The 24583-nt window shown below is 40.1% G+C and overlaps 1 protein-coding gene and 1 long non-coding RNA gene across 3 annotated transcripts in view; one reads left to right on the top strand and one right to left on the bottom strand.

The window, feature by feature from the left end:
• On the bottom strand, nt 364-13814 carry TMEM184C (transmembrane protein 184C). 2 transcript variants are annotated; one of them, XM_021396388.1, is made up of 10 exons: nt 13552-13814; nt 10196-10326; nt 10065-10101; nt 7624-7829; nt 6753-6827; nt 5623-5716; nt 4338-4450; nt 3403-3502; nt 2721-2892; nt 364-2258 (listed from the first exon to the last, which is right to left on the bottom strand). In XM_021396388.1, exons 1-10 carry the CDS (start codon nt 13666-13668, stop codon nt 1966-1968), a joined length of 1338 nt encoding a protein of 445 aa, XP_021252063.1. In that variant the 5' UTR covers nt 13669-13814; the 3' UTR covers nt 364-1965. The 2 variants fall into 2 exon arrangements, with proteins under 2 accessions (XP_021252063.1, XP_021252064.1); XM_021396389.1 differs by lacking the exon at nt 13552-13814 and adding an exon at nt 9701-9773 and having other exon boundaries at nt 10196-10300.
• Nucleotides 13904-24583, top strand: part of LOC110397511 — a 37784-nt gene continuing 27104 nt past the window's right edge. Inside the window, exon 1 of the long non-coding RNA XR_002437822.1 lies at nt 13904-14007. This is a non-coding gene — a long non-coding RNA (uncharacterized LOC110397511). The remainder of the gene's footprint in view (nt 14008-24583) is intronic.

Genomic DNA, 24583 nt, shown 5'->3' with positions numbered 1-24583 from the left:
AGGGGAGGACAGGTCTCCAGTTTATTGTGAGAACAAAAGCGGTGATTAAGTTTTCTTAAAATTAAGGAGATACCATCCTATATCCAAAGGTTACAATGCATAACAAAATCTAAGAGTAGGACAGAAGCTCTTCAGAGTTGGGTTTTTTCCCCATTTTTACCTGTGCACATGCTAGAGCAAACAGGAAGTCTCCATCCAGTGCAAGCTTTTACAAGTTGTTGTTATTTGCTCTTTTTAAAACATGGCTGTTAAGAATAAAAAGGTAGCTTGTGTCAAGCATAAGTAAGTCTGATCCCTGATAAGCTCCAGGAAGAATTCTTTCATTATACTCAAAATACTGGAAGAAATGACAAGCACTACTAGTTAAGCACAAGATGCCCTTCTTCACAAAGAGGACGGTTTCATCATCAGTCATTTACACTCTAAATGACAGTAGCAATAAATCAAATGGGAAAAAAAAGCCAAACAGTTTAAATAAAATATTTAATTGCTTATTTACAACAAAGGCAATGACTTGGCAAAGTGGGAAGTATGATTTGCACTTTTCCCCCTTGCTTCAGATAGAGCAAATACAGTCAGCTATAAAATATGCAGCCTAGTGAGTAAGGCGCAATATTTACATCACACTAGTACTGCAAAATAAGCACTTCAGATAAATTCCACTGTGACAGACAGAAATTAAACATTTATCCTGTAAATGCTAACGATGCTGGAAAAAAAAATCATGTGTCACTTAGTGTACTCAATTTGTCAGATTGCAAACATGCAATAGTAATAAAAACCTAGTAATGAGATTTTTAAAAAAGCAACTGCTTTTGTCAGTTCTGCAAACTGTTTTGATAGAAATTTACTCTTTCTTGATCTAAAATATAATGCTCGAGTAACTCCAGTATTAGACTAGCTACTTAATTTTACCTTAGCAAAGGTCTCTTCTCTGGGACACGCACGCACAAATGAATTATTACATTTGAACAGGCTATACTAGAAGCATAATACAATAATCAGACACAAATTTATGAATACAAACTACCACAGACACTTGGTTAAAGCAGGATATGTTAACAGCTTAAAAAATTTAGGTGTTAAAGAATTTATTGCAGCCAAAACCAAAGCAGTCAGTTTTGTTTTCTGTGTCATTTTTGACATCCTTTATTCCCCTCTCCTTTCTGTTACTCTAGAATGATAGGAAAAAAAGCCATCAAATGTGAAGGTATTAATCCAAAACTTACCTTCCTGGCTGTATACTCTGAATGTAAAAGACTAATAAATTAAGAGGTATAAGAATAAGAGTTATGCCAACTGTATGGTCTGTGCCTGGAATTTTATGGTGAGACCAATAGGGAATGCTTTTTTTTTAAATGAATAGACTTTTTTTTTAACTGATGCTTTATAATAATTATCTTCATTAAAGGGATTTTCTTTAACTATGCCGGAAAGGGAAGAAGACGGCATGTGCACAGAAGTTACATTTCATCCACACACCATTCAAGCCTTGGGGTATGAAGTTAGTATCATTAATAAGATAACCAAAACCAATATAAAGAGATTTTTTTGCTGCCCTCCTTAAATTACATTCTCGAAATTAACACTTCCCACTGATAGTGGTATTTACATTTCATGTTTTGAAAAGCAAAGCATTTCTTCACGTGTTTTGTATTAATAGAAAGCACTGTAATTTTATGATACTTTTGTATAACAGATGTATAAACATTTAGCAGTTCAAGGATGTGATTCTTGAATTTCTGCAGAAACTTTTATAGTGTGCGTTTTATATTCATAGGGCGCTCAGATACTCACATCCGTTATAGACTCAGAATATTAAGATGTCAGATACAGCTATATCCTCTTCCTGCCCGCACAGTAGCTATTCCAAGCTATTCAGCTTCCAGTGCTAATAGCATATGGTAATGGAACGTATGTGGCAAGTACATAACAGGCTCCTTGACACATTCCAAAAAGGTGAGTCTAACTTTTATCCAAAGCCTTCTCTGACGAATTGTGCATTAGTTCAGGCGATTCCCCAGTGTCTCGAATAGCAGAAGTGTTATAAATACCATCAACTGCGGGGACTGTCGTTGGTGTTGTGAGAGGTGTCACAGTATGTCCAAACCCCTGGTAATGACCCATAGGTGATGATGGCATTGAAGATGCATCAGAAATTGGGTCTTGAGTAGAAGAGGATAGTAAACTTGTATGCTCGTTTTGTTCATGATCCTCAGCAAAAAACATTTTTCTTGGCTGGCCCAGAACCGTCCTTCCTAGAGTTATGTCAAACAAAAATACATTTTAATGCTTAGATCAATGTACCGAGGACTTTGAACAAACAGTCGCTAGCCTAAGCACGTTAAAATTAGAAGTCTAGTCTTTGTTTTAGAACAGTTCTACATGGGTATTGTTATCTTCAGTTAATGGAAGGATACCTTTCCAGTAAGGAAAAGAAGGGGGCAGAAGTAAAAGACATCCCTCTCTATTCCACCTAAACACCTGAAATTTCTCCTGGGATCTACTTGAAAGAAAAATTCAGAACTAAACTGTTAACTCACAGGATTACTAGGAAGAATGTAGTGCAAGATAACCTATGAAATGCTCTGAGGATGCAGCTGCCCTTAATTTGGTATGGGATGTTCTCAAGGTACTTCAGGGATGGCTAACAGTACAAAATGAAGCTGGAAATACGTAGGCTGTTTTACAGGTAATACAAATCTGTCTGTGTTACTTACCGACATTTCGAACTTGTTCTGATATATCTGCCCTTATATCAGAAATATCCCACATTGCAAGAAAGGAGTCGAAGCATGACCCTTCTTCAGCTTCTTGAACATAAGGTTTATAGGAAAAACTGTAGTGATGTGCAATAGCAGCTAGGAACATCTCAACACAAATGATAAAATCCTGCAACAAGGAAAGAGGTATTAACGAATACTTAATCATTTATAACCAGAGAAAAAAGAGTTCCGGAGTTTCTTCTGTTATTGGATGACTGACAGTAATTGCACTGGGCTGTTGGCATCAGCTTCTTTTAAACCACGATTGGGATATTCTTGGCAGACGTTAGAGTGCAATCCATTCGATGTAGATGCAGGAACCAATCCTTGCTGGACAGAATGTTGTGGTAGAAGTGAAGAGTCAACAAGACCCACCTTATTAATTCTTTGAAAAACAACTGTAGGGATGTCCAACAGGAATATTGAACTGGGACACATTTCTTCCACGTAACACATGGATAATGAAACACTGAGCATAAGACTCACTTGGGGTGAATGGCTGACACTTTGTCCAACTTACTATAAATTCAGTGTTAATCTAGTCTATGCTAGGTGAGGTATGACAATATTTGCTTGAAATCATACGTGATCTTACATATAGCAGTTTCTCCTATAAAGTAATTGTCTCTGCTCCTACCTGTAGGCCTGTAGCCACAGCTTCCACACTCTGCCATTCCCAGGTGTGTTTCTCAGAAATAACACCAACTTTCACCAGCAATGCAATAAGCACAGCTTGCCTACAAAAGTTATTAATTATTGTTATAACAGTGGTGCATACAGACCTTCAAGCAAATCTGGTAAACAAGGCCTACTTTTAAGTATACTTGTGTACGTATATAGCAAGAATCTTACAAAAAAACACTTGCTGTTTGTATGGTTAGATTTTAAATGAAGGAAAACAGAGCGGGCTAACAGAAAAATCACTGCATCACCAAGGTTGGAAATGACCTCCAAGATCATCCGGTCCAACCGTCCACCTATCACCAATACTTCCCACTAAACCATGTCCTGCATTACAACATCTAAACATTTCTTAAACACCTCCAGGGTCAGTGATTCCACCACCTCCTTGGGCACCCCATTCCAGCATCTGACCACTCCTTTGGAGAGGAAGTTTTTCCTAACATCCAATCTGAATCTTCCCTGGAGCAAACTGAAGCCGTTCCCTCTAGTGCTACTGCTAGTTACATAGGAGAAGAGGCCAACCCCCACTTCGGCACAGTCTCCCTTCAGGTAGTTGTAGAGAGCGATAAGGTCTCCCCTGAGCCTCCTCTTCTCCAGACTGAACAATCCCAGCTCCCTCAGCCGCTCCTCATAAGGCCTGTGCTCCAGACCCCTCACCAGTTTTGTTTCCCTTCTCTGAACACACTTCACAACCTCAATGTCTTTCTTGTAGTGAGGTGCTCAAAACTGAACATAGTACAGCATTTACTCATGGCCCTAAAGACCAAAAGAGAAGACAACCTAAGAAGAGTTTGTTGTTCTAGTTCATTATTAGATCAAGCTGCTTCTCTACCAGGGTGTTACTGAACCACTCAGAGAGCAAGAAGTAACCAGTAATAATTAACTTACCAGAAAGAAACAAAAACTACCATCTTCACACAAAGGAACTTGCCAACAGGTTGGATAGGGTTCAGTTCTTCACGAAGTACTTTATAAAACAGCACTAAACAATACATAGCAAACTAATAAGAAAATAAAAAAAATGCATTTAAATATTTATTTGGCTTATTTGGCATATCTTCAGTAATAAAATATATCACAGTGTGATGCAAAACTTGTCTTGTTTTTGAAAAGAAGTTCTGGATTTAGGGAATCTGCCCTTACTGCGCTAAAGCAGGCTTTTTTTTTTTTTTTTAACTTTCTGTTAAGAAGGCCTGAAAGGTTGTCTCTTTATGAGAAAAGAGTTAATGACTACAGTCTTCACTGCAGATGTGAACAATCTAGACTGCAAGCAACCAAACTAACATATAGCCAAACTAAAGTAATTGATCTCCCCTTTTCATTGACAATTCTCCCAGCCTATTACTGCTAAGTTTCTTTAAGCCATCTTGCAGAATTAAGTGTAGCTGCTGGGACTGCTGCCACAGCAGAAAGCAGTTATAGCTCATGAGTTAACAGTCACCCAACACACAGCCACGGCACCAGAAGAACACCCTTTTCAAGTGGAATGTCATGCTGTTCTTAAACCTGCTGCAGAGGTGTGGCAGCAGCTCACGTTTAGCGTGCTCTGCATGAAGCAGCAAACAATTCCTCCACTTGCCCCGCAAGCCACCAAATGCTGTCTCTGATCTCCAGAATGAAAATGTTCAGGTCAATGGGCTGACATCTTACCCTTTCCCTATCACCAGGCAGCCAAACCAATAGCCGCCTTAGGGCTCATTTCAGACTAAAAGCTAAATTGCAGCACTCCTGAGTATCCTGTTCCCTTGAAAGGCAAATGTTTGCCTACAGAGACTCAAGAAAACCTTGTAATTTTGCTGTCTTTTTTTCTTTAAAGGATGCACACACTGTTCCACTTTTCAAGGTTGTTACCACTCAGCTTTGTAATAGTATTTTTAACAAAGTCTTTGTATGGGTGCTGGGAGGAAGCCAACATGCCTGGGTCAGACCAGTTCATCAAACAGTTTGGGGCAGAGAGGTGAGACACCTTATTGCTTTATGGAGTTTAGGAGTTAAAACATTCTGCACAAACAGTATTGAACAGATAATAAGAACAGAATTACAGTGTGAAACATTCTACCTGTAAGAATGACCAGACATTCATGTAATTACTCTCAATAGCTCACATAAGACGAATCACATAGTACTAATATGATGACTTAAAAGAGCAGAAAGATCTACTCTTGATACTCACTAGCTGTGACATGTTGTTAAGTATAACCAAGTAAGTCCAAGCATTGTTGAAGCTGAAGTTTCCTTCATCGTACACGCCTACTAATTCACAAATTCTGAAAGAGTTTTTAGAATTAATCCAGTTAATTCCAATTAAGAAGCCTCCATCACATTTATCATAGAATCATAGAATTGCTTAGGTTGGAAAAGACCTTCAAGATCATCAAGTCCAACCGCAACCTAACCATACTACCCTAACTCTTACAACTCTCTGGTAAACCATGTCCCTGAGTTCAACTGTTTGAACTGTTTTGGTACTCCAATATGGACAACGAAGGTCTGCGCAATCATTTTTCAACACAATATTAAGTTGATATTGTATTTTCCACAGGAGAAATTGTGTTTGCATATCATAACATATATACATACATTACATTTTGCTTTCCGGCACAGAAAATGAGACTGAAAAATGCAAGGTTAACATGTCCCATTGCTAAACAGATTGAAAAATTAAACGTCACATTTTTTAGCTGCTTTGCTTTTAACTGTTAGAACACATCGTGAATATAAATATTTCCTGGATATTCTTTGTAAATAGCAGCTTTTTCGCAGGCCCACGGAATTAATAGCACTGATCAACAATACAAAGTTTATGAAATTAAGCTTTCAACATGAATTTGCTTAAGTGCCTGCTACTCCTTTACAATAACAGTTCTATGATATAAAGGCAGACAGTCAGGCTTATCATGTGCAAAGTTTAATACAATTTACAAAATTACATGAAACCTGACATTAAAAATACATGGCTGTTAAAACCAGGAAGGAAGAAGGAGGAAAAGACAACTCTAAAATTGAGAGAATGGTACTCTAAAATGTCCTTCCCACATAAACGGTATTTTACATCCTTTTCCACTTCTTTCAGCTGTAGGCATTAAGTATTTATTATTTCAATTCTGCAAAAAGGCATTTGCTGTAGAGAAGCCATAAAGAAATCAAAGGCTGATGCAAATTGCAAGGACCCATTTAGAACGCAACACAACTACTTTGCTTTCAAACTGCATTGATTCAATACAAAGGGCATGAAAATTGTTTCCAGTCTAACTCAAAATTATGTCCCAAAGACCAATATAAATGATTTACGAGTGTACTTACAAAGCAATAATAGTAGTAAACGGTCTGACAACAGTGTACTGCAAGACACCCAGTTTACACCTAAATAACAGAACTCTGCAAAACAAACACAGAATTAATTGTACAAGAATTTAAAGACAATTTACTCATGGAAAATTCCTCTTCTCGGTGTTTCACTAAACTGCACTGTTATTTCATGGTAACTTCAATTTAGTTTATTTCCAGAACTTCAGACGTAGAAGTATTTTGTGCATATATGCAATCAAATTGACCTAGACTTTACAGATGCATAACATCGAATACTTGGTAATTCACTTCCAGCCAAGAAAAGATTCTGGCTGGGCTGAACAAAGAGAATGAAATTCTCCCTGTGTCCGAGTATGTTTAGGAGTTACATTCATAGTTGGTGTTTAACATTTTGAACAGCTTTATGAAAATGTCTCGAGAGGAAGAAAACTGACTCTGCTCATCTGAGTAAGTATACAGAAATGAGCAGCTCGTGGGCATATGGCCTTTCTTTTCTCAGCTATGGAAATAAAACCAATATGCTGTATGGTGTCACTGAATCCAAATGAGGCTCTCAGCAAACATTCTATGATAGCAAAGGAAATTCAGAGAGACCTTTTTCTGACATTTTTTCAAAAATAAGTAAGTGTTCTTCAGCAGCACTGGAGTCAACACATTAGTAAATAAGTGTGATTTCTCACATGTTTTACAGCTGGATGGAAACATACTCATCCCAGCTACTTTCAGTAGGGGTTCATTACTGATGAACAAGATGTGTGCACACCATAAACAGACCACTGCCAAGCAGCAGCAGTATACTACTAAATGCACAAACATCTGTATCAGACTACACAGCTTAAAATCTAGTATGTCATCATATACTCACTCTCCCATAGCCCACGATGGACAACAGCACAGGGGAGGCAGGTGTCTCTGCTGATCTTTCGCTTCTATTATTAATACGAGGTTTGGATATCGGTTGGTTAGGTAATTTGAAAGAAAAACCATAAAATTATAGATGACATAAGCTTCATAGCATTCTCGACATGTATCCACATATATTGCAATGTTGGGGTATTTCAAAGCTATCCACTGCAAGAAGAGAGGTACACAAAAGGTTACATGCAAGGCAGAAGTGATTCCAATGACAACACTAGCAGGCTAGTTCAATAAGCAATATTACATTAGACAGGAAGCACTAATTAAATAGAACTTGAAATATTTGGTAAGAGTGTGATGCTACAGATAGAAAATAACATTTTCTAAAAATACAAGTGGAACTTTAGATGGCATCTCTGCTGCTTCAAATGAAAGCAGGCTTATTGCACTGTACAAGAGGAGCTCTGCATCTCTCACAACACAATTCAGTCTTTTAAATTAAAGGTAACTATGGAGATGGTTCCCTATAAGTGACCTACTCCTACTAGAAAGAGACAAGATAGAACAGCTTCCTCAAATTCTTATGTTCACAGTCAAAGTTTGGGGGTTGGAACTACATGATCTTTAAGGTCCCTTGCAGCCCAAGCCATTCTATGGATATGGATTTCAAAACTAACTTTTTAGTCCTTTGGTACAAAGTTCATTTCATATCTAATGCATAAATATTCTAGCATGTTTGCAGCTGTAACGGAAATGCTAAGTCACGGCTTGAAGCAGTGTTTGAGCACCTGGTGAGAAGGGAGGGCCGACTCAGGGGAGCTCAGGTGCATGCAATGTACCTGAGTGACCAGAAGGGGTGGAGCCAGGATCCACCCCTTCCCAGACCTCATTTTAGGGTTGGCAATGGCAGCAAGGGGATCTTGCTAGAGATCTCTCTGTATCTGAGGCCTTCTCAAGGTAAGCAGTTTCCTTTGTGTACCTATGGCTGTTGCATTTGAGCAATTCCTCACTTGCTGCAGCCTGGGACCTTGCTGCTCTGCTGTCATTTCTGCACTTTCCAATACATGACAGCAGCTGATTAGCCTCCAAGTGGTAGTGGGTCATCACTCCAAGCTAGCATTTCTAACAGAAAACTTGTTGTTGTTGTTGTTGTTTTTCAAAACTGAGATTACAGATTCTCTGTTAGAGCTTTCAATTTTTTGTGGGGTTTTTAAGCATCACAATATTGTTGCGCTATTCAGTGCAACTTCTGTGTTAGTTGCTGATCATTTCTCACTTGGTTGCTTTTTTACTGGTGCTTTGCTTCCCAAATAGAAGCAAATATTTTGAGTTTATATGTTTCCAGAGGTTGAAGCAGAGTGAATGTTGTGCGTTTTCAGACCTTCTTACTAGAACTTCAGGAAGATGCTTGACGTCCTCATTCTCACTATGAACGACTAAAAATGGCAGCTTCTGCCATGTCTTTGTGGATGATGTGCATCTAGTAGAACACCATACATGTGGCAAAGGCTGTAAGACCCAAGAGCTTGGGGAAAGATTTTAATACCTGTCAGAAGCATTCTTGAATGCCTGGATAGAGCTCATCTAATTAGTATGCATTTTTCTTCCAAATGAAAATTACTGAAATATCAATCTGAGGTAGTTGATATCCCCCACAGGAAACAGATAATGCTGCTTTCTTAGGGGGAAAAAAAAAGTACATAAGGGTGATACTTTGTGTAGTCTCAAGACAAGGAGGGGGGGGGGAGGGGGACTCAAAAGGAAAGGTTCCTGGAAACCTGTTTTCCATGGGATTGACTGAAGTAACAGCAATGCCAAGAGGTGACAATAATAAGTAAATGCACACACTGTATGTACAATCCATGGAATTACTATGCTGCTTAGCTCTATCTGAAATCATCTGTGCATGGAGCAACAGATGGCACATACACAAACAACACCTGGCAAGGCTAATAGTACCTGTCATATATAAAAATATTCAGAAGTGATTTGCTGTGAAGTCCTGTCCTTTGTCCCCAGAAGGAAGAACTCTGGCACTAAGCATTTCTCAGTAAAGAATTTTAGTGCTAAGCCTAGAGCCTTACCTTTATTTCCTGCATGGAATTTTGAGACTGCATTTGTATCAGGCTGGTCAACAGGTTTCCATTTCAGCTGTTACTGAAGATGGAAGAACCAGAAGCAAGCACTTAGCTCCATTTCTACCGCAGTGAAAGAATGCTCAAGGACTGAGAGGGTTAAGAAGGGGTTGCAAAAGTGGTCTTACAAGACCCACAACAAGTGTGTAATACTATTAGAACTACACTTCTGATGTACACCATGAACACAGACGAACAGAAGCTTCTAGGGACTATGACTCTCCATGCAGCATTGTTTCTGCTGTGACACCATTTTCCCTCGCTTCTACAGCAAACAGTTTTATTGAGCTGTTAACAGTAAGAGGACACTTACACTGTCTAAACTGTAAATCGGCACCATCCACAGAATCCTGTTACAATAACAAAAGAATATTTATTACTAGAGGTATTCTTAATCTGAATTAAATTCAGTATTTGCAGCAGAGGTAAAAGGTGAAATGTTACCTTATTATTGGTTTCTGCAATTCAGGTTGAGTATAATGAACTAAGTGTTGTAGTATTCCCCAGAGGGAGATTGGTATCGTCATCAGTAGAAATATCCCTGCGATGAACCATGCCTTGGTATGGATTCCAACCTTAAAAAGAAAGAGTACAAGATTGAAGTCTTCATATTAATCCTTTAAAATATGACTGGTATAGCACGATAATTTTTTACCTTGAATCAAGTTTTAAGAAGGATGTTCAGTGTATATTCCAACACTAAGCAGAGTTTTTCTAAACCTCCTTTTGAAATACTAAAACCCCAAGTCTCCCTTGCTGTCTGTGGATCTGGCTTACAGTACGTTACTGAACAGCAAAATATAAGAAATCTTGCAGAACCGAACAAAAACATCAGCAGTAAACAAGCAATGCTTACGAAGACAACAATGCTCACTATTTAACTTACTGAAAGCCATCAAGGATTTCCTTCCTTGCTTTAGGTCTGGAACTTTTCTCAGTTTTATGCCTCAATACAAAGTTTTTGAGAGCTTGTGGATTTGAAGTATTTTTCAAGTCAAGTTCTAACTAGTAACCAATGTTGCATAAGTCCAAGTAACACTCTGAAGTATATATGCAAGTATACATAAACAAACATATGCTAAAGCTACCATCTTAACGCAGCCTCCCTGAAAAATAGATCTAAGTACCAAAAAGTAAGAAACAGGATGACGCTCTTGACTCAGTTTTTTTTTCTTTATTTTTCCCTGATCTCCCACTGTATATTGGCCTCCCACATCTCCTGTTGCCTTCCAGTTCAAACACAGCTTCTGAGCAGTTTCTCTGCCACTACTGGCAGAGATTATGGTTTTGAAATTGTTGGTATGACTTTGATAAGAACATCCACTATGCTGAACACAGGAAGGCATGAGAATGGGACCCACACGTTTCACATCAGGCAATCTCAAATACACTGAAGACAAGTGTTACTGTCACTTGGTGGTTAAAATGATACCACAATAACTTATCTCCAGTGGAACAAGGCTCTACTGAATTGAATAACAGCTGAACTTGGCCACTGAAGTGAAAGACAACAATATTTATAAATACATCAACAGTAAGGGAAGGGCAAGGGAGAATCTCCATCTCTTGCTGGATGCAGAGAGGAACATGGTGATCAAGGATTAGGGTAAGGCTGAGGTAATTAACGCTGCCTTTGCCTCAGTCTTTAATAGTTTAATAGTAAGACTAGTTGTTCCCTGGCCACACAGCCCCTTGTGCTGGAAGACAGGGATGGGGAACAGAACAAGCATTTCATAATCCATGATGAGATGGTTTTGGACCTGCTCTGAAAGCTGGACACTCACAAGTCCATGGGGCCAGATGGACTGCATCCTAGAGTGCTCAGGGAGTTGGTGGATGTGTTTGCCAAGCCACTCTCAACAGTCATCCTTCAACAGTCCTGGCTAACCGGGGATGTCCTCGTGGACTGGAGACTGGCAAATGTGATGCCCATCTTTAAAAAGGGCCAGAAAGATGATTCTGGTAGCTACAGAGCTATCCACCTCACCTCGGTGCCGGGGAAGGTTATGGAATGGATAATCTCAGGAGACTAAGTGATCCACGATAAGGTCAACCAGGAGATCAAGCCCAGTCAGCAAGTGTTCATGAATGGTAGATTGTGCTTGACAAACCTGATTTCATTCTAAGACATGATGACCTGCTCACTGGATGAAGGTAAGTCTGACAATGTGGTCTACCTGGACTTCAGTAAAGCCTTTGACACTGTCCCCCACAACATCCTCATGGAGAAGCCAACTGCCCACGGTTTGGATAGGCACATGTTCTGCTGGGTGAAACACTGGCTGGATGGCTGGGCCCAAAGAGTTGTGGTCAGTGGAGTTAAATCCAGTTGGCAGCCAGTCATGAGTGGTGTCCCCCAGGGCTTGGTACTGGGGCTGCTCCTAACATCTTTATCAATGATCTCGATGAGGGGATTGAGTGCGCCCTCAGTAAGTTCGCAGATGACACCAAGTTGGGAGGGAGAGTTGATCTGCCAGAGGGTAGAAAGGCACTAGAGAGGGACCTGGATAGACTGGATCAATGGGCCAAGGTAAACCGTATGAGTTTCAACAGGGCCAAGTGTCGGGTCCTGCATTTTGGTCACAAAAACCCCAGGCAACCCTACAGGCTTGGGGAGGAGTGGCTGGAAAGCTGCCTGACAGAAAGGGACCTTGGTGTGCTGATGGACAGTCGGCTGAATATGAGCCAGCAGTGTGCCCAGGTGGCCAAGAAGGCCAATGGCATCCTGGCTTGGATCAGGAATGGTGTGGTGAGCAGGACTAGGGAAGTGATCCTGCCCCTGTACTTGGCATTGGTGAGGCCCCACCTTGAATACTGTGTTCAGTTTTGGACACCTCAATACAGAAAGGACATGGAGGTGCTGGAGCAGGTCCAAAGAAGGGCAACAAGGCTTGTGAAGGGCTTGGAGAATACGCCCTATGAGGAGAGACTAAAGGAACTGGGGCTGTTTAGTCTGGGGAAGGGGAGGCTGAGGGGAGACCTCATTGCTCTCTTCAAATATCTGAAAGGTGATCGCAGCAAGAGCGGGGTTGGTCTCTTCTCACTGGTGACAGGACAAGGGGAAGTGGCCTCAATTTGCGCCAGGGGAGGTTTAGACTGGATATCAGGAAAAACTTCTTTTCTGAAATGGTTAAGAGCTGGAACAGGCTCCCCAGGGAGGTGGTTGAATCACCATCCCTGAGGGTGTTTACAAACTGTCTGGACGTGGTGCTGAGGGACATGATTTAGCGGTGGGTTGTTAGGGTAGTATGGTTAGGTTGCACGGTTGGACTTTATGATCTTGAAGGTCTTTTCCAACCTGAGCAATTCTATGTTTTAAGGAAAAATTTCAACATTAGAGAAGCAATGCTGTTGCGCACATCATTTGTGTGCAGCATGTGATGTACTGCAACACCATCAGCATGAAAGAGAAGCTTCTGTGCTGCCTGAGCTATCCCTGGGCAGGCAGAAACGCCTGAAATATGAATACCAGCTAAAAGTTAAGTTTTGGACTGAAGCAGCAGAGGGCAGCGGCAGAGCCCCGGCTTGCTCCATTGCAACCGGCGGCACTGCCCGTGCTTGCTCCACCAGCTCAGTGTCGGATCTACAGGTATTGATGAAGGGGAAGGAGGGAACGGCCGCCCGCCGTCCCGCCCCGCTCCCGCCCTGGGCGGCAGTACACGCACAGAAGGCAGCAGCGCAGGGCGCGCCCGGCCGCCCCTTCCCACGGCCGACCCGTAGCACAGCCGAACCCACCGGGCCCCTCTGAAGCCGCAGCGCCTTGGCTCTGCCGAGGGGGCCGCTCCCCCCGAGCCCCTCACCTCCAGCTTTTGCAGCTCCCACACGCAGAGGGGCACGACCACCAGCAGCCCCACGATGTACAGCAGCACCACCAGCGGCCGGATCCACCGCCGCCAATTCCCGCAGGTGCACGGCATGGTCGCTCTGCTCCGCTCGGGCCCCGCGGCGCCTCAGCGGCTGGGCGCCGGGCCCGGTAGCCCCTGCGGGGCGCGCATCACCCGCGCAGCCCGCCGGGCCTCATCCGCCGCCTCGCCCCGCGGCAGGCGACGCCGCGCCGCCCCCGCAAAGCAATGCGGCCCAGACCGGCTCACCGCCACCCCGCCCCCGCGGCACTTCCGCCCCGCGCCGTTTCCGGCCCCACCCCCCCCGGCGCCGATTGGCTGCTCGCCCTGCCCGTCGCGGCCGCCGCCCTCTACGCGGACCGCCGGCCGCAGCTTCTTCTCGAGACGAGGCGCGGCGACCGTTAGTTTGCTGTGGTAATGGCTGTGCGCGCGCTGCGCGGGCAGGTCGCTGCTGGCGGCTGAGGGAGGACCCTCCTTTTTTTCTTTTTTCTTTTTTTTTTTTCCCCTCGCAAACTCTATTACTTGCAACTAGTAAAAGAGCCGCTCGGAGGCAGGTGACCTTCCTTGAAATTGCAGGAGTTAAAATTACAGAGAGTTACTGTGACTACCGTCTGACAAACCCCTCTGTAAGCTCAGCCCTGTCTAAAAGCTGCGTGGGCACCCCTGGGAGCAACGTGGTGCTTAACGTACCTAACCGTTCCAAGAACAGAGCAGAGGTTCTAATGAGAAGGCTCCAGAAGACATCTAGATAATGCAAAATCTGTATTAAATTTCAATAATTTGTGGAACACGTATTTAAGACTTAGTGGAAACTGCTGAAATGCAGCTTCACAGCTGTCCGTCGTGAAGCACGGGGGCTTAGGTGCTGGGCAGCGTTAGGGCTGTTGGTGACGCACAGCCGACACCCAGGGAACACGCAGCTGCCAGCTGTTGGAATGAGGCACAAGCATGTTTCTGTTTGAGAAACATGTGCTGGAAGGAACCGCTTGAGGTACTAAAGAACAGTAACTTGGGTCTCCTCTCTCTCTGTAAATTCCAGACCTTAAAAACTCCTTATCTCTATTGTTTGCCTAGGCTTTCTGCTGTTAAGTTACCGAAGCTGTAAGTGTTCAAATAGAGGAGCTCCCTGGTTTTTTGAAACGGGGTGGATTGGTGTGGTACCTGATAGGTACCTGTAGGCAGCAGCTCCGCCACATCGTCATCGCCATGGGGAATTCAGCCCACAAACCAGCAGTTAAATGATCATCCTGGTTTACCAAGAAGCTGAGTTGTGTGGTCCTTTCCATTCCCCCTGGTAATCACCTATTTCCTGTAGCTTACTACTGCCCTTTCTTACTGCTACCTAGAGTTTAGAAGAGTGTTCCGAATTAGTTACCTCAGTGGCAGCCCTGCCCACATTAAGTAAAAAGTCTGATATTCTAACTGCCATTGATAAATTTTTCTACCAATCAGTGGATTAGCTACAAATTTAATGTTTAAGGATAAAAAACATTGTAAGGGAACTGAAAGATCATCCCTGTGTTACAGATAAAATATAAAAATTCAGTAGAATTTGCTTAAGTGATGGCAGACTCATGAACAGATGGTTGTTCACTGATAGTGCACAAATGAACAGTACTTCCCATATTACTTTAAGATGAAATGCTACATTTCTGTATTGTATTACCACATTGGTGTTAAGGTGCCTGTTCTGCTCACCTTTGGTCTTAGTGCCTAACAAACTCTCGGCAAGATGGTACAAGAAGAATGTCAATGAGAAGCTAACCTTTTCAGTCATACAGAATCTATACATATTTATAATTAATATATTCAAAATGGCAAAAGCCAATTTACATTATTAATGAATATACACATTGTTTACAAAGCACTTAGAATTTTTTTATAATTTCCCCCGTAATTTGGTTATTTGAAGGCCAAGGACTGGGTTGTTGCTGTTGTCATTTTCAGTGTTGTCGTTGTTATGTTGTTTTCTTTTGTTTTTAAATTCCCTAAGAATATCAGGCTGAGAGCTGGCCTCTTCCTGACAACAAGGCCTCATCATTTGTAGCAGTCAGGGTTTCTTCAGCATTAATGTTATGTAGAGGGGATTTAGGTTAGATATTAGGCAGAAATTTTTTACTCAGAGGGTGGTGAGGCACTGGCAGAGGTTGCACAGAGAGGTTGTGGATGCCCCATCCCTGGAGGTGCTCAAGGCTGGGTTGGATGAGGCTCTGGGTAGCCTGAGCTGGTGGGAGGCAGCCCTGCCCATGGCCGGGGGTTGGAGCTGAGTGGGCTTAAAGTCCCTTCCAACCCAAGCCACTCTGTGATTTTATGGTTACCTTTATTCGGGAGGACTCAAGCCTTATCCGAAGCATACTCCCATGTCAGTCACTGTCGGTTAGTTTCAATTAATGTTACATTAGAAGAACAATGGACTAAAAAACCTAATAAATATTTACAACTGTATTGTCTTTGATTTCTTATGCTGTCCCAGAGGATTGGTATACTAGTCTGGATCTATGCAAGAAATGTAAAAAGGAGATGAACTTGGATACCCTTCTGTGGTGATAGCTTTTACATAAAGCCATGCTGTAAATATGTAAGTAAATATAATTCCTAGAAAAATTTTGAAGAAATATATTTCTGCAAGTAGATTGTCTTGCATACTTTTAGAAAGCTTTTGTACAAAGTGATTCAGAAGTAGATAACTTTTTTTTTTTAAACTGTGGTATTTATGGTTAAAAATTATGGTATTTTAACACTACAGGAAAAGTATTTTTTCTACCATTTCAAGTCAAAATAAATGAGTGAGTAATGCTCAAAATCTTTGAAAAGTGCCAGCTCTTTTCTAGGGCATGTAAATAGAAATGAGAGGTGAGACAACCATTCTGTTCCGCTTAACTGAAATATTGTGCAAGACAAAAAAGGGAAAAAAGAGTCCACTGAGAAGCAACTAGGATGATCAGAGGTTAAAAATACAAACGTACAAACTATCAGGAAAGACTAAAATATTTGTGTTTAAAATACTTGTGTTTAGTAAATGAGAAAATATTTGCCACCAATAAAAAAATAAATTCCGTTATTTTTGATGACACAAGCATGCTGAAACTGCAGTAAGGGAAATTAGGATATTTAAGCGCTGGAACGGGTTAATTACTGTGATTTCCACTCGATGGTTCTTATTGGAAATCTCATTTAATTTCATGTCTCAGAAATGATTCTGTGTTTTGATCAAAAAGAGGAACTCTTATCTGTGAAGTTCTGTTCTTCTGTTGTGATTCTAGGCAACACTTCTGTCACTATCGTCTCTTAACAGAACTGAGGATGTTCTGTCTTTGTTGTACTAAGCTTCCATTGTCACGAACCAATTCTGCTTCTGAAATAACTTCATAGACCAAAGTGACTTTGAAACACAAGTGAACATGAGTTAATAATATAGCCGTCTGTAGTGGAAATGCTAAGTCATGGCTTGAAGCAGTGATTGAGCACCTGGTGAGAAGGCAGGGCCAACCCAGGGGAGCTCAGGTGCGTGCAATGTACCTGAGTGACCGGAAGGGGTGGAGCCAGGACCCACCCCTTCCCAGACCTCATTTTAGGGCTGGCAGTGGAGGCAAGGGGATCTTGCTAGAGATCTCTCCTTACCTGAGGCCTTCTGAAGGCAAGCAGCTTCTTTCTCTCTTTCTGTGTCCATGGCTGCTGCATTTGAGCAAGTCCTCATTTGCTGCAGTCTAGAACTTTGCTACTCCACGATCATTGCTGAGCTTTCCATTGTGTTATGGCTCTCAAAATGTGGCATTACAGTGAGATGATAATTGTCTCTTGGTTCTGTCTCAGCAACACAAGAAATACAAGCTGTTTGAATTTATATCCTTACACATGAATTTATAATTGTTTTTAAGCACTGTGCATTGAAGAAGTCCTAGCTGATGCATAAGAGATCCCTTTCCCAAGTATTGTATATGTTTTCAGTGAGCTTACACTCTTGTTTAGGAGCAGTGCCATCTCCAGAATACATGCAAAGCCCCTTGTCTTCAGCAAGAGGAAAAATGTTAAATACTACCCAAAAAACAACCAGACAGAATTCATCTTCATTAACTATTAAGACTTCTAATATTAGAGAAATGAGCAACAAAGCTGCGCTCCAGAACTTGGAGTTAACAGCCGTATTAGTACCTTTCTCCACTGCTTGAGAGACTGAGGTGTATTACTGTTGATGTCAATCATTATGTGCATTCTGCTCTCATGAATTTCAAATTTATTTAAAGGAGATTTATGTCAAAACATAATAAACTAGGATTATTCCTTAGTATATGGAAACCTATAAATAATTTGCTAAATTCAAATAGCAAAGAAAATAGACTATTTTATAATTACAGTTGGAAAACTTTGTGGCATATTTTATTCATGAATTACATTTTTATTTATATGCCTTTAGTTTCATAGGTTTCCTCATTTTTCTTTCTTACTTTGTTTTACACAAGTGTACACTCTCAGTGATAATTAGGTTGTCAGTCTTGGGTACTCAGGATTTCACCAGTGGGTGGACAGAATTAAATTCAAATTCTCACACAGTCAAACTCAGATTTCCCTTCTTGTACTGTGGTAGCGTTACTGCCAGCCTTTAAAAAGGTATGCATCCAATAGAGCACTGCTGATTAGTTCAACTTCCACTCTCGCCAGCAACATTACCAATGCATTTTTATTTCCTTTTATTAAAACTTAATGAGAGTTAAAAACTGAATGTAGTTTCTTGAGTGTTACCAGCACTAGACTTTTTTCTTTTTGTAATCAAATGTCTGTCACATTTCTATTGCAGAGCTGTCATCAGTTCTAAGAAATTGATATTCCTCATGGAAGTGCTGCCATCACATTCTGATTACTTCCTTGCTTCTTTTGTGGGTGATCATTGAAGCTGTAGTTCAGCTCCAGAAGCATTTGTAACCATCAGTTTGGGTGATAATTTACGATGTGGCTTCTTTGTTTTCAAGATCACATAGATTTTTTTTTTTTTTTAATGTTAGCTACCTGGAGACTTGTTAGCTACTTATTATTGCTGGGCTGTTTGGCATTTTAAAGCATAAACTTCTGTTTCAGTGAGTGGAAGTGTATTTGTTTAGCCAAGTTCTGCCAGAGTTTTATTCATTTATGTATGATGTCTCAAAATATACTAAGCAATGTAACCAGCAGGGGCTATGCAAAAGGAAGTGGTGAACATGAAATAATGAAGTATAAATAACCCTCATACACAAATCCTCAGAAGAGCACTTCTATCATTTCTGTGTTTTGTTAGAAGGTGGAAGGAATGCATGCCAAGTGTTTGGAAATTCAGCAAGATTATGAAGTCTTCTTGCCACTTGGTTCTCAAAAGAATAATCTTCCAGTGCTGTCAAATTCAGTAACAAAATAACCTTTCCAAACTGCTGCCAAGTATGACTTGCAGTAAAAAACATGTTACATTCAGAATTAAGCTAATCCAATAGATCAGTAGAGAGGCAGGCTCTAGTGTAGCTCAGGTGGTACTTGTCCTTAGAGCCACTCTTAATACCAATTCAGAAAATAAATTTGTGAATTATGACCAGAAGAAGCCTCTGTTATCTCTTATCTTTTAATTACAGCATTGAAACACAGTATATATACCCATTTGGGATTGTTAACAGTTTCTACTTCTTGTACATCTCTCTTCATTCATTGCTCTTTATATGAGAGAATATGTGGGACCTGCATATGTTCCTCAGCAGTAGAAAGAAGGATGGACTTCTCTTTCCATCTAGTTTTAATCTCAACCAGACTGAGATGTTAGCATTGCTAGCAATATACCTTGAACGTGAGTCAAGCAGCAGAAGACAATGAAGCTAAAATGAAAACTAGGGATCCTTGTAATGAAGTTCTGATTTTTGAACCTTTGGAAAAGGTATTGTCTGGCCAAACATCTTGTTTGGAAAATATATTCTCTGAAATCCATGAATAGTAGTAGTAGAAGATATTGATTCCCTACTAATATAACTTTGAACGTTTTGACCATGAGCAAAATGCCAAAAATATGAGACAATAAAACTACTCTAGACCAACTGAAAGTGATTCAAGAAGGGGAAAGAAATGTATGAACCTAAATATGATGAAAGAGCAAAATGGAGAGGTCATCTCCACCATCACCTACATCTGTCCTTCATAGTATCAGCTTCTGCTGTGAAACTCTGCTTTTATCTGATTCATACTGGCTTGAGATAGAGTTGCTACAGCAGGATACAGATGCTCAGCAGGCAAATGGTAATTCAGCCTTTCAGGGATATAGTACTCCACTTACAGTTCGGTTCTTTTAAGAGACAAACGTGATCTAGTATTTCCTACTGAGAAGACAGACATTATGTATATAATAATATCTCAGTGATCAGAGAGTGAGAAATGGGCTGAATGATTTTGCAGCTGTACAAAACTGAACTCACCTGGTGAAGCATATCTTCAAGATTTTCTCTATGGATTGGATGTCCCATATGAAAATAATAATCATTCACAGACATCGACATAAGAAGTCACTTGAAACTCTCTAAATAGGGTGTTACAAAATGCTGTTTTAACACATTTAAATGATATTTTATTTGTTTATCTTGTATTTCCTTTATTTTGATTGCTTCCTCCTTCCACAGACAGCTGTCTGATTGTACTGTATATACTTGACTGGCAAAAAAAAAAACAAAAAAAAAACCAAACAAACAAACAAAAAAAAAAACAGCAAACCGACATTAAAACACTGTAATAGATTTATTTTTGTAGACTACATTTTTAGCTTTCTTGACTAAGTATGAAGCAACTCGTATAGCCCTTTAATCATATTACCCAGGTAAAATTTCTCAGATGCAAGTGAAGACAGTTATTTTCATTTCAAATTGGAAAAAAAAAGGATAAACTGCACTACTCTTCATTGTACATACTAAGTGTAGCTGGAATGATACGTATTGAGAAATTTTTTTTGCTTTGAAAACATATAGAAGCAATTTTAAAATCTTCCACTTTCCTGATTTAGCTTAGTTTCATTAACTGCCATTTCCTCTAAAATCCCAACTTCATTCTTTGTTGTTCACTAAAGCTAAAAGTGCATGTGCTGAAGAGTACCTGATGATTATTTTCGCAGATACTAGTGAAGTAAACTGAATATTGGAGAACAGAATGAATACCCACTAGGTTGTGCTGTTGGTCTAATATTGAAGCCCCTGTGTTTAACAAACTCAATTTCAAAACTATTAGCTGTGATGTAAAAGTTAAACCCCAATATCTTCATTTGGAGTTCTCAGAATAAAAGTATAAAATACATCTTTTTGTAAGAGAAGCAATGCGGTATTTGAATGATAGTAATTTTTTTCCTATCATCCTCTGCAGTCATGCTTTTTGACACTTAAACCTAGAAACTGTTTCATTTCCTAGGGTTTTTCAGCATTTGTCACTTTGCAGCTAACATATTCTTTAAGTTGCTTGTTTAGGAAGCAGATTGGTAAGCCATGCAAGAGAACTGATAGAAAAATCTATGAGGACTGCTCTGAAAATAATGGTCTGAATGCAATGTTTTATAACGTCGGCCCACAAACTCAGAGGCAGATGTTGGTGTTATGGCAGTAGAGATTTAGTTTTCCCACCAATATTCCAATACATGTTGTTGCTGTGCAACAGATGGCAGCAGTGGGGCAGTCTGACAAAATGGCGTTTGACATGGATGTGCGTATAAAGTAAAATTGTGTCATTTAATTCCTCCATTTGGAACTGAATGCACCCGCTGACAATGCTTGCTGAATGTTTATAGAGACCAAACGTGAGCCCAGTGAGGCAGTGGGTGGTACATTTCAGCAGTGCTGACAGCAATGTGAAAGACAAGCCTCTTTCCAGGTGGCCATGCACACGTGCTACACCGTGAAGTTTCCTAAAGATGAGCTTAGATCGAGTTTCTAAGTTATTTACCTATTCATCTTGCTAATGGTTTACCAGAAATGGAAGGCAACACTGCAAGTGCTGGATATTCTTTGGAAAACAAACAAACAACAGCAAAAAAAAAAAAACAAAAAAAAAAAAACAAAAAAAAAAAAACAAAAAAAAAAACATGAGATAAAGCATTTTAAATGAAACAGGCTCACTCCAATTAAACAATGTCAGCATAACAGCTATTTCTTCTTAAGAGTATGCTTTCTCTCTTTTCTTAACTTTTGAGGGGCACTAACTAGATTCTAATCTGGGAGCCAGAAATACTTAATTAACTACTTCATAAATATAAATCATTCTGAAATACAGTATTATGTAGATACCATAATTATTTCTGAGCAGTTGATTCTGACCTAGGATGAGATCCAGTAAGGGACGTAAACACTTGATGTTCAAGTCAGGTGCAGTTTAGAGTCCTCTAAGTTTTTACACATCTGCTGTGTAACACTTGTGGTACACATGATTGGAAGCTCAAGAAGTTTTTATTATGAGATGCATAATAAAAAGGGCACTCCAGCAGTGCTATTGCATGCTCTCAGAGGTACTTAAGCCCTAATAAGACCGAGCAGCCTAGTAATTAACTCAAGCTAATGTGCAATAGGTATCCAGAAACGAAGCATTCCTCTGTATGTCTCCCTGGAGAGGTCTGTCCAGTAGGTGAGCTCTGAAAATGCCTAGTAGGCCAGGATCCTGCAGCAACAGCTGGCCCCATAGTGGAAAAATCTGTTTCCTTTCAGACTGGAGCTGAGTGCTTAGAACTGACAGAAATGTGGATGAGAGCCAGGCTCAGTCCCCTTCTCTGTCTGAGAGGTCTCAGCCCTTCCTTTAGAGTAAGCCAATGGGCAGCAGACTCTATAAAATGTAGGAAAGATTCTCCAATTCCCTGTTCAGAAATTTAAGTCTTGCAGTTATGACACATTGGTGAGAAAGTGTAACTTGTCTTTTTATTTTTTTTTATTTATTTTTATTCTTTACAGAAACTAGGGAAATAATCAGTTCTGAATAAGTACTAAGTAGTTGTAGGTGTTGGGACTAGAATCCAAGATAGCATTTTCTTCAGTGAGTGCCTGCTTACTGTTGGCTCCCTACACAATATGATTTTTGTGAATACATCAAATGCACTGTAAAAACATCCTGCATGCACTGTAGAAAGATTCTTAATAGAGAATTCTGGATTCAGTTATGCAGGCTGGTAAGATGAAAATCAGATATTGTGATTAGGAGCACAGTGCTTTGTCTTTTTCTAGATCTGTCCTAGATTCAGCAAGAGGGATCTGTAAGATAAGAATAAACAGAATCTCTGTTTTTCCTTCTCTCTTGCTTTCTTTCTCTCCATGACCATGCCTGATCTTTTTCTTCATAAGTCAAAGGTGAAAATTCTTATGATGTTAATGAAATCAGAATTGGGTTCTGAGTATTAATGGAAGAAGAAACTTTTTAAGAAGCTTCTTGTGTGGTATCAATTATACCTACTACCTATGCATTTTTACTGTGATTTATTAAACTATTTCTGCCAATGCCAATCTAAGTACTCTAAAAAAATTAATTAAATTGAGGTTTATGGTGATTTAAATAAAAAAATTCTGAGATGCAATCTGTTAAGTGGCTAAAAGTACTGCTGAAATGAGGGTAAGAAAAGTAGATAGGCCTTTTCCCCCCCCGCCAGTGTATATGTCTGATTTTGCTTTTATCTTGACATGGATATGTTTAACTAAAATGTAACAGCTTGTGCATATGGGTAGTCAGTCATTATGGAATAAAATCATAAGGACAAAGTCTTCACTTCTTGAGGAATGTTGGTACAGAGTCATGTGAAGAACTGTGAAGATGAAAATAGATTTTGATTCTTGCCAACACACAAACAGTAATGTGACTGGAGGTTAATCTTTGCATTAAATACATTTCAAATAGATAGCTACTAGCTATTAATGGAGAACAAAAATGTTTATCAGTAGCCATAAAAATGCATAAAACCAAAAGGTATATTTCAAAAGTGACAGTGTTGTTTAAGTATTATAATATTAGAGACTTTATGAGTGCCCATAATGAATTACTTACTTTTCTACCGCAGCTTAGAGAAATCCCTGGAACAGACTGAAACCCCCTAACTGGGCCTCAACAGAAAAAATAAAGCTCTTCCATATTTTAAAGTAGCTTTTCAGGCCTCCTGAGTCTTTCTGGCACATCATTCTCAGACCCTTATGGACTGGGATGCTGCCAAACAGCTTTTTTCCCACAAAACTTTAGTAAACTTTGAGTGCTGGACAGAAGAGTAGTGCATTTCTAAAAGACCAGTACAGTATTTGAAAATACTTACAGTATAGCAATTATTTCCTGAATCAACTTGGCAGTATTTTTCTTCTATTTTGTTACAAATATAATACATTAATTTCTTTGTCTCACATTGGTTTAGTACTTTTTTAATACTGCTTTTTCTCTGTGTGCTTGAAGTAGCTGATGGCTAAAATAATTCTTCTGATGTCTTTTGAAGTCCATAGAAGGTGGCAAAGAGAGCACTGTAGCAAAAAGTTTCGTATTAGTCATTCCAGACTCCTAGTCAGTGTGCTACAACTGGTATTGCAACAGTCATGGAGCAGGAGTAGTGAACTTGATTGTTTTAGTTAGTTTGTAGAGCATTCATTTATCAACAGCACAGGGATCATTATCATAACAGCCTGGGTCCTGTTCTTTGAGCCAGCACTCCCAGGTGCATGTTTGCTGTCCAGTAGATTTGACTGGGAGTTGTGTTCACATAATTGAGAACAGAATTTTGAGTCAAATGGTTCATTCAGTTCTGAGCAGTGCTCAGATAGTATGTGAAAGAAGAACTTGACTTGCCTCCTAAGTATCTAGTCCTACCCTGCTTACTCAGGCAAAGTTTCCTCTGACTTTCAAGTATCCGATTTAACATGAAAAACATTAGGTAAGTTTATTTTGGTGTGAGTTTTGCTAGAGTACAGAGTATATATTTGTTATCAAAGTTACAAATGTTCCTTGTAAAGTCCTATTTTCATTTACTTGTATGATTCTCTAATAACACCAATAA

The sequence above is a fragment of the Numida meleagris genome, chromosome 4 (genome assembly GCF_002078875.1).
Source record: "Numida meleagris isolate 19003 breed g44 Domestic line chromosome 4, NumMel1.0, whole genome shotgun sequence".
NCBI classification, from domain to species: domain Eukaryota; kingdom Metazoa; phylum Chordata; class Aves; order Galliformes; family Numididae; genus Numida; species Numida meleagris.
Note: the sequence above shows the minus strand (reverse complement) of the source record. Positions and strands in the feature narration are given on the sequence as shown.